At 59.4% G+C, this 13948-nt stretch overlaps 1 protein-coding gene across 2 annotated transcripts in view; it reads left to right on the top strand.

Annotated features, from left to right (window-relative positions):
- Positions 1-13948, top strand: part of KIF26B (kinesin family member 26B) — a 366533-nt gene that overhangs the window by 310000 nt on the left and 42585 nt on the right. For both annotated transcript variants that reach the window (XM_059677744.1, XM_059677743.1), the window contains 4 exons: positions 1329-1535; positions 6213-6306; positions 7354-7616; positions 10943-11126. In XM_059677744.1, the coding sequence (XP_059533727.1) occupies positions 1329-1535; positions 6213-6306; positions 7354-7616; positions 10943-11126 (748 nt within the window). The remainder of the gene's footprint in view (positions 1-1328; positions 1536-6212; positions 6307-7353; positions 7617-10942; positions 11127-13948) is intronic.

Genomic DNA, 13948 nt, shown 5'->3' on the forward strand with positions numbered 1-13948 from the left:
GTTTCAGGAACTTAATAGACACGGAAGGCTTAAAGGTAATCCCAGGACTGCTGGGATGGAGGCAAAAATGATGCCAAGTGGACTTTCTGGTTAGGTGATCTGACCTTGCCTTGACCAGTTTCTACTAAGCTGTTTGTTAAAAAATTGGTGAACTTTGCCCGGCCAGCGTGGCTCAGTGGTTGAGCACCAACCTATGAACCAGGAGGTCACGGTTCGATTCCCAGTCAGGGCACGTGCCCGGGTTGTGGGCTCGATCCCCAGTGGGGGGTATGCAGGAGGCAGCCGATCGATGATTCTTTCTCATCATTGATGTTTCTCTATCTCTCTCCCCCTCTCCCTTCCTCTCTTTGAAATGAATGACAACATATTTAAAAAAATTAAAAATCGGTAAACTTAGACATCAGTGCACAGGCTCAGAATGGGCCCCATCCTGTCATAGAAATGGTCTGTCTGCCCTGCCACCTTAGGTATCGCGTGTCTTTGCAGCCCTCATGCCTAGGCTGGTGCCTGGCACATAGTAGGTGCTCAACACCGTTGGGCTGAACTGGCAGCATCATAACAGAGAGCTGGTCAGGGCGTCAGCGCTGTCCCTGTCCCAGGACCCGGGTCTCCAGAGCTGCGTGTGTGGCTTCAGCTCCACCCCGCTCAGCTCAGGCCCAGGGCAGGCGGGCGTTCCCATAGGCAGCACCTTTGGCCGTGGGGAGGGGGCCGGTCATGAGCCCTGGCGACGTCCATGTGCCGTTCCAGGCGTGGATCAGTCCCCCACCGAGATGTGCCTTTGTGCCCTGACGAGGCGACTTCCATGCGCTCACTTAATGGGACCCCAAATACCAGCTCAACAAACCTCTCCTCGCGGCTCCCTTGGAACACACGTCAAACGCTGCCATGAAAGGCCGGTCACTGCACAGGCCCTTAACGATGACACTAATCATGTGGGTTTTCCTCCGAGGCCCGACGCGCGGAGGCGAGGAGCAAATCGCGGCGCTCACTTTCATGTCCGGGCTCATTGATCTGTGCGCTTCGGGGACGACGCCAGCCCCGAGAGGTGGCGGTCGGGCTACCTTCTCTTCTACGTAATGGGGCCACCAGGGTGCCGCTCTTCCCGCTTCATATGAATAGGGGGGCAGAGAGCCTGCCGTGCCACTTCTGTAATAAAGCCCAGGGCACGCCGAGTAGGCCACCTGGCAACTGTAAAGGCACCTGTTCCCCCACGGCCCACGGAGACGCGTGCTGCGGTCATCGGGCACATCGTCATTTATCGCGTGAAGGGCCTGTGCGTGTTCCATGCACCTCAGTCCACGCCTGTCCCGTTCCCTGTTCCCTAACAGGTGAAGGTCATGCTGCGCATCTGCTCCACGCTGGCCCGCGACACCTCGGAGTCCAGCTCCTTCCTGAAGGTGGACCCCCGCAAGAAGCAGGTCACGCTGTACGACCCCCTGGCATGCGGAGGCCAAAGCGCCTTCCAAAAGAGGGGCAGCCAGGTGCCTCCCAAGATGTTCGCCTTTGACGCGGTTTTCCCACAGGACGCTTCTCAGGTGGGTGCGGACCCCCCTCTCTCTCCCCCCTCCCCCAGGGCCAGGCAGTGCCCAGTCAGTTCCCGGACCCATGTGCTGGAGGTGGCGCCCAGAGCGCCCTCCACCTACGAGAGCCCATGTGGGCTCCATTGGACAGTCGGTTCTTTTGAGTGACTGGAGTTACACTGTGGGCAGGACCACTGTGCCAGGATTTCAACAAGACAGATCTCTGGGGAGAAGGAGGGGCGAGCCAGCCAGTGGGTGCCACCCGGAAGCAGGTGGTGGTGGAGAGAGTTGGAAGTTTCAGAACCACGACCTGGAGACCTATTAGGACCCCGCTCCCGCCCCCACCTCTGGGAGTGGGTGTGTAAGAGGGGAAAAGCATTTCCGGGAGCTGGGTTAGATTTAGGCAGGGATCCTAGAAGCTATAGGAGACCGGTCTAAAGTCCTGACGGGGAACTGGAGCACAGGCAGGGAAACTGAGGCTGGCATGCAGTCCTGTGGCCTGGACCGTGGAGTGGACGGGGAAGAGGGGAGAAGAGGGGGTAGGGGTAGCTGTTGAACCAGTCAGCTACTGCTGCGTTACGAACCACCCTAAGATTCAGTGGCTTAAAGCGATAAGTGTTTACTACTGCTCATGAGTCGGTGGGTGCACTGAGCGTCCTCCTGCTCCCCGCTTGGCTCACTTGTGTGTCTGTGATCAGCTCTGCTGGGCTAGGCTGGATGCTGTCACATGCTTGGGGGGGCTCTGGAACGGCCTTGGCTGGTCACCTGGTCTCCCTCCACATCGTCTCGTCTTGGACTTACTCTCGTGGCCGTGGCATGGCCCCAGCCTGCAGCCCTTAGGCCCAGGTTCAGAACGCAAGCACCAGCTCTTGTGCGTGTCCCATGGGCCCAGGTTCGAGGGGTGGGGAAGAGACTCCGCCTCTTGATTGGAGGGGCTGCAAAGTCACATTGCCAGGGGCATGCGCGCACGGACGGGTCGGGAATTGTGGCCATTTTTGTTTATCGGCTCTGACTATAATCTTGGGAGCTCAGGGTGCCAGGATTCCCAGACCCACGCTCCTGGAGCCCATCCCGGCAGGAGCAGATGTCTGATGGGAGATTAGCTGCACCATCTGGGGCCGTTCTTGTGCAATGAGTTGGAGCAACTGAACCTTCTCGTAGAGACTGCACCCAGGCTGTAGGGATGCAGTGGCCTGCTGAGCCTACATTTTCACACCAGACACCTGCTCCTCCCTGATAAACGCCCAGCGCTGTCCAACACTTACACACGACAGTGTGCAGGAGGGGGGCCGATAGCCTCTAGCAGCGGGAACGTTCCAGCCGCCATTCGCACCCCCGTTACTTTCCTCTGCGTGCGTCTTGGTGCCGGAAGACGTGACGTCCACACGGGCGTCGGCGGGTGGCCCGCGCTGCGGGCTCCGTTCGTCCACACGCCGAGCCTGTGCTTTCCCCAAAGCGTTTGCCACGAAGAGACAACGTGCTCCGTGAAGAAGTTCTACGGTTTCCCGTCTTCTTTGCGTAGGTTGTGTTTTGTACCCCCCCCCGGACTCCCCCATCTAGACCCGACAGTGGGTCCAACAAATGCCCCACATATCATTTCATTAACGCAGTGAACACTTCCCAAGCAGATCTCCCCAAGTTGTAAGAATTCTAACGCAAACCCTGAACTCAGCTCGGACTACGAGTGCCCGTCAGATTCATTCCAGGGCAAGGAGGCGCCTTTCTTGCCAGCCTTTAATTACACTTCAAGCTCGGTTCAGAGCTCGTGTGCTCAATGGGACAGAGCATTCTCTTTAGATTCTTAATGTTTGCTAACATTGCCCACATTAGCATCGGTGACAGTTCGAAAAAATCCAGTGTCAAGAGTTTCCTCTAACTTGACCCACTCATCTTCCCAGAAGGCTCTGGTGTCGGAAGGGAGGCACTGGGACTCAGATCTGACGTCTTGTTCATGACCCCTTCCCTGCGCGGGCGTCTTTCCCAGCCCCTTCCCCTGGACCTCTGTGTGTCCTGCTCCCTCGGGGGTTTATCTGTGACCGCCTGTCACTTCACCCACGTTTCCCAGCAGCGTGTCCGTGGACAGTCACAGTGTCCCCATCTGAGGATGGAGACAGACCCGAAGTGCACCTCCTTCAGGCTGTGGTGGTTCGTGGAATTAATGCACAGGGGGGACTTAGAACCTAGTCAGTGCCCAGCACACGTGAGCTGTTGTTGCTATTCAGTCATCACTGTTGCCACTGACGTCGCGCTGCTGGCTGTGGCCAGCCCCAGCCTCCCGGGCGAGCGCCCTTCGAGCCCCCACAGCAGGGAAGCCGGGGTGCAGGAGGCGGGCTCTGCAGAGGCCTGGCTGTCGGCCTGTGGGTCTGCAGGGCCCTGAGCGGCCCAGACAGCGATGAATTGCGCTTTCTCTCCTCTCTAAGGACATTAGCTTTTTTCAAACAAAATATTTTAACTATTTTTGTGTTGATTTCCGAGAGAGGGAGATGGAGAGAAACATCCATGATGAGAGAGAATCATTGATCGGCTGCCTCCTGCAGGCCCCACACTGGGGATCCAGCCTGCAACCCAGGCCTGTGCCCTGACCAGGAATCGAATTATGACCTCTTGGTTCAAGGGTCAACGCTCAACCACTGAGCCACCCCGGCCGGGCAGGACACCAGCTTCTTGACGCTAAGCAGTGACAGAACCTTCTTGCTCCTGTTGCCTTTATTGGCATCCTGGGTCCTTCAGTGGCCGTGGCTGTCGCCAGCTGCCTGCAGCGGGGCAGCCCTGCTGGTCTGGCTTCGCGGAGGTGACCTAGTCCCTCTGGGTGGCTCAGAACAACAGAAATGCATTTCTCACGTTCGGGAGGCTGGAAGCCTGAGCTTAGAGTGTCTGGCCAGAGCCCCTTCCTGGTTCATAGACAGCGGCTGGCTGTGACCTCACAGGGTGGAAGGGACCCAGAGCCTGGGGCCTTCTCTCCTCATCCCATTCACGAGGCTCCACCCCATGACCTCATCGTCTCCCAGAGTGCCCGCCTCCTGACACCATCATAGGTGACTGGAGGGGACAGATCCAGGCCTGCAGGAGGGTGGGGGAGGGCTCCCCTGTGGGAGAGCAGGGCTGCCTGGGGCCTGGGCCCTCCCTGCTCTGGGATCAGGAGGGACGCCTGTGTCTCTCGGCCCCAGGAAAGCAGCCTGTGGCCCCAGGGGCTGCGGGCAGCTCCTAACAAACCCCAGGTGGACGGTCACCCGCCACACTCCTCGGTGGACACAGGGCAAGGACTCGGCCTGTCCTGTGCGTGGAGGCGTCTCCTGCCTCCTCTATGGCGCAGGCGACTCGCTGATGGCCCTGTGGTCCACACGCAGCCTGCGTGCTCCCTGCTGACCTCGCGTCCGTGCTGTTGATCTGGGGGACGGATGGGGGGGCTCTCAGCCTCCAGCCTCTGTCTCCCCCATGTCCCAGGAAGGCAGAGTCGCTCAGCCTCTGGCAAATTCCACCGAGATTCTACAGCCCCAGGCTCGCGGGGCCCAGGTCCCGGGGGTGTGATGGATCCTGGGGTCCCCACCCCGCGTCAGCCCCGTCCGGCCCTCCTCCCCTGGCAGTGCCCCCAGCCGGGCTGCTCTGGCGACACTGGGACAGTCCACAGCTGCTGGGGGTGTGGCTTTGCATTTTGGTCTGGGAGAGCAGGTTGCTTTCTGAACACTTGGTTCTCGGTGCCGCAGCGACCTGGCGCTGAACAGCCCATTCATTGCGAGGCCGCGGTTCCCGGATGCCACCGGAGGCCATGGCACTGGCTGCAGAGCCGCCTTTGGTTCGCACAGTCCCCGGATGCTCCCGATAGATCTGGCTCCGCGCTGAGATGGAGAGGAAGGCGGCGGGCGCAGTGAATCACTCTGTTCCCAGGCTGCTGTGAGCTCGGCCCGGCCAGGGCGTGTCCCGGGGCTCCTCTGTGGTCCCCAGAATGGACCGAGGCCCTAGGGTTGACAGGAGTGTTAGTGGGAAATGCACAGGGTCTTCAGGAGCCTGCCCCCCTGCTGCCCCCCCCCCCCGCCCCATCTCAGGATTAGCGTGTTTTATTTGTGGGGGCATTGTATACGTTGACCATATCGGTGCAGAAAGAAAGCAAAGAAGGATTGAGAAAGAGGAGGGAGATGGGGAGAGAACACAGACAGCACCAACCGCCTGCTTAGACTGGAATGGCAGTGATTCTCAAGGTCACCTTCCTGAAGTGGCGGGTCACCCTCCCCTCTAAAAGGCTGGCCCGGTTTATAAGGGGTGTGTGCGCGTGTGAACGTGAACGTGTGTGTGTGTGTGTGTGTGTGTGTGTGAGCGTGTGCATGTGTGTGTGTGTGTGAGCGTGTGTGTGTGTAAGGATGGATCTGCTTAGCAGAGAGCAAATGGAAAGTTTAAATGCCTCGTCCGGAGGCCAGAATAGCGGCAGGGGCGGGCGTGAGGTCCATGACGGCTCCTGTCCCCTCCGCGGCTCCTGCCTGGTCTGCAGGCAGCGCTGAGATGCACCGGGAGGGAGCAGAGGGACTCGCAGTGACTGCGTGTGACGCCCGCGGGATGGGCAGGAGGCACCGAGGGCTGAGCCTCTCCAGAACCTGTCAGCGTCCCATCCGGGAGGTCCGTGACCCCAGCCCGGGAGAGCCGGCTCCTTTACGTCCGCCAGCGAGGCCCACTCACCGCGCTCTCCTCCCGTGTCCGCAGGCGGAGGTGTGCGCTGGGACCGTGGCGGAGGTGATCCAGTCCGTGGTCAACGGGGCGGACGGCTGCGTGTTCTGCTTCGGCCACGCCAAGCTGGGTGAGTGCGGCTGAGCGCCCCGCGTGCTGCTCCTGGGGTCCCGTCACCCCGCTCCTCCTGCTGCCCCGTCCGGTCCTCAGGGGAGAGGAGAGGCTGTCCCCTGGGTGCCGAGTTACAGGACCCCGAACAAGCATCTCGCTTCCGAGATGAGATTTCCATTCTGCGTGGATCCCCGTCATCTGGGAAAGCCCTCGAGTTCGGGAGACGAGCAGGGGAGCCGTGGGTGTTCCCAGTGGCCCAGGTCAGGGTCACGCCCAGAAAGCCAGAGGACAACGTACCCGCCCTGAGCGGGGGGCACCGGGAGGGTGGGGGCTGGAGGTGGAGCCGACGTGACAGTCAGAGGAGCAGCTCCAAGCGGAGCCCAGGCCACGGCTGCCCCGTCGGCGGTTCTGGCGGCCTCGCTTCCCCCTCCAGCCCAGCACAGCCCGCCAGGCACCTGGGAGGGAGGCAGCTGAACGCCAAGCTGCCTCCTCCACCCTGACCCGTGGCCGCCGGCTCACAGGCCGCCCCTCAGGCTGGGGGTTAGTTAGAAGTGTCCCTTGGCCGAGATGCCGCCAGAGGCCCCGGTGCTGGAGGGCAGTGCAGCCGGAGCGGAGAGCCCCTTCCACCGCCCCCTTCTCTTCTCCATCTCTGGTCAGAGCCGTGACCAGGTTGAATGGGCTTTCCTCACGCTGTAAAGAGACGCAGGGCATTGAGCCTGCGGGGGGATGTAGTGTGAGGAGGTGGGCGGTGAGATGACGCACAGGAATAGCGAGGAGTCCCTGCCTCCCGCTCTGGGTCAGACAGTGCAGAGCTGGGGGGCCTGTGGCCTTGGGGTCCTCCTGGAGGTACCTGGTGACTCAGTCTCGTCCCCTGCCAGGGCTCTGCGGTCTTCACTGTAGCCGTTTCATCAGAAGCGCCAGGCAGTGGCCTTTTGTCACTGTCGCCAGTGCTGACTATCTCGTCCACCGTCATCTCTCTCCCTCCCCTCCCGCCTCCGTGCCTCCCCGGCACCCATCCTGAGACTGTGGTGACGCCTGGACACTCACACGCCATCTCCCCCCCCAGGCAAGTCCTACACCATGATCGGGAGAGACGACTCCACGCAGAGCCTGGGCATCATCCCCTGCGCCATCGCCTGGCTCTTCAAGCTCATCAACGAGCGCAAGGAGAAGACCGGCGCCCGCTTCTCCGTCCGCATCTCGGCCGTGGAGGTGTGGGGCAAGGAGGAGAAGCTGCGGGACCTGCTGTCCGAGGTGGCCACGGGCAGCCTGCAGGACGGCCAGTCCCCGGGCGTGTACCTGTGCGAGGACCCCATCTGCGGCACGCAGGTGACTGACAGCTCGGGGCCCGGGGCTCCGGGGGCTCTGCCCACCTCCGAGGCTGGGGCCGCCCAGGCGGACTCCCGGGTGCGGGAACAGGGCGGCTCACGCGTGTTTATGCCCACGTGGCCTGGAGCTTCACGGGCGCCAGCTGCGGGGCCGTCTGCTCGCCCCACCTAAATGTTTGTACCTCGGACCTAATTGACAGTGAGCAGGACTCACCACTGTGGTTGCATTTGGAGGAAATTGAATTTACATCCTTTACACCCCTTTCAGGCGGGGAGGGAAAAAGTGCCATCTTTCTTTTATTTAACAGCAAACGGAAATGTTTGCTGCTCTGCAGCCATGGCTGCGGCCACGGCGGGGCTGTTTACGGCTCTGTGCGGCCCTCCTGGCCCGGCTCGCCGCGGGCGAGTCCTGCTGCCGTCACACGCGTGACCGCGGTGCGGTTAGAACCGCGATGAGAGTGCTGGGACCGTGGGAGCCAGGAGAAGCTGCCGCGCTCTGTCAGGCTGCGCTCCTGTCCAGTGCTTCTCTCTTGCTGTTCGATGAGAGATGGCACAAGGCTGGGCAGCCTGACTCACGTCCAGGCACCATCCTCCAGGCTCCAGCAGTTGGCTCTCTTGCCTGGTCCTCCCCAATGCCTCCTTGTTCAGACAGGCGTTCAGGCGAAGGTTAGGACCCCCCTCCTCTCACCCAACCGCGTTCTTCCATTCCTGTTAGGAGTCCTCCATCCCCAAGCTCTTCATGACCCACAAGGCCCTACATGGACCTTCCTAGCATCATCTCTTACCTCCCCTCTCGCCGCTCGTAATGAATTACCTAGAAAGCGGTGGCTGCACACTTCAGTGGCCGATGAATCACTGGGGATCTTGTTACAAATGCAGACGCTGGTTCAGCAGGTCTGGATGGTTATGCCTCTCCCATGAGCTTCCCAATGATGCCCACACTTTCAGCAGCAGAGCTCCAAGGCACCAGCGTTGCTCCCTGTGACCCCAGGGCCTTTGCACGCTCTATTCCTTGTGCACGGATATCCCTCTCCCCTCCGCTCTTCATCTGGCGAACTCCTCATCCTTCAGGTTTCAGCTAGCTGTCGCTTCTTCCAGGAAGCCCTCCCAGATGCTTCTCCTGTCACTAGAACACGCGTAGCAGTTGTATTGTGATGGCCGGCAAGTTCTCGGCAACTCCCAGAGGGCGGGCACCACGTCTGACCAGGATTGGCCGCTCATAGTTGTAACAGATGCATCCGACGCCATTTGGATGGGGAACCTAATTAGGATGCAAACCAGTTGGTCGGGGAAGCTCTAATGCAGTGGTTCTCAAACGTGAGTCTTCATAGGAGCCCCCGGGGGACCTGTTAACACAGACACCTGGGCTCTGCCTGCAGCTTCCCCCAGTCAGTGGTCCTTGGTCAGAGCTCCAAAGTGTGGGTTTCTAGAGAGTTCCTGGTACTGTTGCTGGTCCAGGGACCCACTTTGAGGACCACCCTTCTGTAGCAGAGGACATGCTCAGATGGCACCTACCCGGCGCCTACGATGGAGATCAGCCCCCCTCCCCGCCCCACTCCTGCTCCAAGAATTACCTGCACCCTCAACTATGCTCTGGGGTCCACCCACTGTGCCTTAATGCAGGTCCCTGGAGGTGAAGGTACAGGTTAGCTGAAGGTGAAGAGAGAGACCAAAATGCTCTTTATGTTCACTCTTGGTGAGAAATCTTAAAGAGTCTTTGGCTTATTTTGTCAAACTGAGTACAAAACAACGAACACGACAGTCTCTCTTTGAAGCCTGAGGATGTTTATGGTCTCAGATTCCAGATAGCAGCCTCACAGTTCAGAGTGATAGGGATTGCTACCGTCAGAGCAGAACGTTTTCAGAATCTGTACCGACCCTAAGACATCTCCTGCAGATCATTTCTTTGGAAAAATCAGGAATAATGAATTTCCTTTTCTCTCCCCAGAAAGGGCGCCGTTGTTCTGTGGAGGGTTTACTGTGATTGCCAGGGCGTCCCGGGGCTCAGACACGTTGCCTACGATGCTGCCTTTAGCCCATTAATGAGGATGCCAAGCACATGGATTGAGTGACTGCAGATAAAAATAGACGCCCCTTAAATAGCGTAGAGGAGGCATCCAAGCATCCTGGGTGTTTTCATTCGTCTTCGACACTTACGTCTTGCTTATCACCGTGCCAGGAAATGTGGTCTAGAATTGGCTTTAATTAAACGGCTGAGGAAAACAGAGAGTTGAGCTAAGCTACCCAAGTTCTTCCTCTTCTCTGGGGCGCCGTGAGTAAATCACAGAAGCGGAATCACACTTCGAGGCCTGCCTGCCTGCAGCCATCTCACCTGTGAGGTCAGGCGCAGGCCCCTCTCCGGGGTTCCCTTAGGTCAGTGGTCGGCAAACTGCGGCTCGCGAGCCACATGCGGCTCTTTGGCCCCTTGACTGTGGCTCTTCCACAAAATACCGACTTCTGCGCATGGGCCACGAAGTTTCAATCACACTGTACGTGGGCGCCCGCCTGTGGTATTTGGTGGAAGAGCCACACTCAAGGGGCCAAAGAGCCGCATGTGGCTCGCGAGCCGCGGTTTGCCGACCACGGCCTTAGGTGAATGGACTCCCCCGCGTGTTGGTGGGCTGTCCTCTGGGGCCTTCTGCTCCCACTCAGATACACCCATTTGCTTTTTTATTTATTTTTGTTTTTTTTTATATTTTTATTGATTTCAGAGAGGAAGGGAGAGGGAGAGAGATAGAAACATCAATGATGAGAGAGACTCATTGGTTGGCTGCCTCCTGCATGCCACCCACTGGGGACTGAGCCCACAACCTGGGCATGTGCCCTTTACTGGAATCAAACCTGGGACCCTTCAGTCCACAGGCCGATGCTCTATCCACTGAGCCAAACCAGCTAGGGCTGCTTTTATATATATAATTATTGATTTTAGAAAGGAAGGAGAGAGAGAGAGAAAACCATTGATGAGCTGCCTCCTGCCCGCCCCACTGGGGATCGAGCCTGCAACCCGGGCATGTGCCCCAACCAGGAATCGAATGGTGACCTCCTGGTTCGCAGGTCGACGGTTGGGCCATCCACTTGCTTTTCACACCTGCTGTTTACAGATGCGACTTAAATTGTAAAATGGGGAAAAGCCCTCCAGTAAGTCTGCCCAACGGGAATCGTCAGCAATAAATGAATGAAGCTGAGAGCTGCACGTGTGTGTGGCCCGTGTTCTGGAAGGACTTGGGGCCGTGGACGGGCACGCAGCTTGGCTGTGCTGAGCAGACAGCCGTGGGAGGGCAGGCCGGTCCCCCGCACGGGCGTCAGCTCTTGGCTTGTGTCTTCCAGCTGCAGAACCAGAGCGAGCTGCGGGCGCCCACGGCCGAGAAGGCCGCCTTCTTCCTGGACGCCGCCCTGGCCGCACGCCGGGGCCACCGGCAGGACTGCGACGAGGACGACCTGCGCAACTCGCACATGCTCTTCACGCTGCACATCTACCAGTACCGCATGGAGAAGAGCGGGAAGGGCGGCAGTAAGTCCCTCCCCCGTGCCCCGGGCGGCCGTGACCTGGTCCACGCGGTCGGGTTCCCCAGCCCGGCGCCCCCTGGCCCCCCGTGTGATTCACGGTGGCTGTGAGTCCGGGCTGACGCCTACCTTTGACCTGGCCGAGGTGAAGGGTGCTCCTGGTGAAGAGAACTTGTGAGTGTCCCTGCCATGGGCGTGGAGAGAACAGAGTTAAAAGGCCAAGCAGCTGCTTCGTGGTATCGTTTCGCTCCCAAACCCTGAAGGTGCTCATCATAAAAGACCAGCGTTTGTCCGCCAGGCACCTGGCAGTGTGATTAATCGTGAGCTTGAGTCTGCTGTATGGCCTGGAAGGAAGCAGGTCCTGCTTTGTAAGTGGCCTGTGATCAGGCGATGGAATAGCCAGGCGATGGAATATTCTGGCTGCCCCCCTCCCCAGGCCCCGCCCCTCGTGGGGGTTCCCTGTGAGCCCCTCCGAGGTCCCTGTGGCAGCTGCAGGGCCAGGACCCGCCCGGGGGGAGGCTCAGGCCCTCGGGCTGTCTACAGTGCGCGCTGACCGTGGCCGTGCTCTGGCCTGTACTGCCAGGCGTGTCTGTCCAGGCTCCGTGGCTGGTGCCAGCCCTCCGCCCAGTTCCTCAGGGGGACCTGGGACCAGGGCAGGGCGGCCCGCTGCCTCACGGCAGGTGCGGGCCATGGCGGGGCTGGCGGCGGCAGCTTTCCCCGGCTCTCAGCGTCCGCCTCTGTAGGGCTTTCCCCAGGCAGCTGGGCCCAGTGCCCCCGGAAGGATTGACTCGGGTGCTTAATGCCAGTGGCCCTGCCTGAGGAGGCACCCTCGGGCTGGAAACGTGAGCTCAGTGACTAACACGGAGGCAGTCAACTCACCTGGTTGGAGTGGAGCCTGGAATTCAGACAGCCCCCTGGGATCTGGGGATGGGCTCCCCAACTCCTCCCAAGTCTCCTTGTTGCCCTGGGGGTAGCGCTAAGGGGTGCCTGTTGCCCCCACGTGGCAGCTCTTCCCTTCCCCCGTCTCAGCCTCTGTTGACCCAGTCGTTCCTCCTTTGTTCCTGCTCCTTGGTCGCTGTTTTAATTCCGCTTTGATGAGGCACGGTTTACACTCAGTAACACCCTTGCTGTGTGTCCTTGGTGATTTTGGGAAATCTGTGCGGTGGTGTGACCAGCACCGCTATTGAGATCTAGAGCAAAGCCCCCCACATCCAGCCCCCTGGGGTTCCTGTCGTCCGCCCCCTGTGCGGCCCCGGGCAACACAGATCTGATAGTTCTGCCTCCATCCGGAATGTCAGACACGTGGGATCGCGTGGCCCAGGGGTGGCCTGGGGTCTGGCTCTTTCATGGGGCTTCTGCGATCCATCCACGTTGTTGCCTGTACAGATCGTCCGCTTGTCCTTGCTGCCACTCACTCAGCTTTGACTGGGCCTGAGGTCGCGTCCCGTACCCGGGTCCCTGGGACTGAAGTCTCAGCGAGCGTGGGCCTGACCTGGGCTGGAGTCCCTTTCCCTGAGGCTGGTTTCGTGGCTCCGACCGACCATCAGCCTCAGCCCCCGACGCTGGCCGTCCCTTTCATTCATGCCCTGGGCACCGGGGGGTGGGCCATCGGGGTCTCTCTTGGCAACCAGCAGGGGTTGAGGGTCGGGGGGGGGGGTCGAGGAGAAAGGTCAGCTGGTGCGAGCAGGAATCTTTCAGGGAAATGCGTTCTCAAGGAGCTCGCACTGGGTACACCAGGGGTGGGGAGCCTTTCCTGCCCAGGGCCATGTGGGTGTTTATAACGTCATTCTCGGGCCAAACACAGTTATCAGCTTAAACATTAGCCTGCTGATTGGTCAGACATTGAGTTCACTCACCCAATGAGTTTGCAGCCTTATATGGCCCACAGGCAGATGTTCCCCACTCCTATGTACAGCAACTTTCTTTCTTTTTTCATATATATTTTTATTGATTTCAGAGAGGAAGAGAGAGGGAGAGAGAGATAGAAACATCAATGAAGAGAGAGAATCATTGATTAGCTGCCTCCCGCATGCCCCCCACTGGGGATCGAGCCCACAACCCAGGCATTGAACCGGGGACCTGTCAGTACGCAGGCCGACCCTCTATCCATTGAGCCAACCCGGCTCGGGCTAGAATCACTTTCTTAAAGAAGGAACCGACGAGAGATGAGGAGGGAGGTGAGAGGATCCAGACCTGAGCATCAGGACAGACCTTATCCTGACACTCAGAGCTGCTGTCAGTCCTGCCCTCGCTGCGCTTCTGGCCGGTGTCTCAGCCGCGTGCGCGTGGGAGTCTGAAAAGTGGTGATTTATTCTTTTAAGCTGTTGGTAATAATAATAATAATAATAATGGTCAGAGCCTGCAGTGAATCGGGGTCCTCTCAGCAAAGGGTGGCTCGCCAGAGGCCTGAGTCTCGGGCCAATGGCTGCCACACGCCCGAGGGGAGCACTCGGGGCGGGTCCCCTCCCGGGGGCTGCAGACCTCGCTGCGGCAGGTCTGCTGCTGGCTTCTCACCCTGTGCTGCCTGGTTCTGCTCTCAGTTCGGAATCAGAAAGTCGGGAGGACTCTTGAAAGCAAAGAAGCCGTTAATGAAATTATTTCAACTGTCAGAACTTAAAACTTGGCCTCCACAGAAGTGCCAGCTAGGACCTTCCCTAACCTGACAGTCCACCCTGTCAGCACTTACCCAACCGTGGGTGCTCGCTGAATACTTAACCTCTACCTCATCTTCTTCCTATTGATAAGCCGTGGGCGTGAGTTGCTCTTAAATAATAAATTCAGGGTAAAGGGAAAGGCACGGGCCGTTAATGGCTTCCCACACTTCTTCGG

The sequence above is a fragment of the Myotis daubentonii genome, chromosome 20, assembly GCF_963259705.1.
Source record: "Myotis daubentonii chromosome 20, mMyoDau2.1, whole genome shotgun sequence".
Classification (NCBI taxonomy): domain Eukaryota; kingdom Metazoa; phylum Chordata; class Mammalia; order Chiroptera; family Vespertilionidae; genus Myotis; species Myotis daubentonii.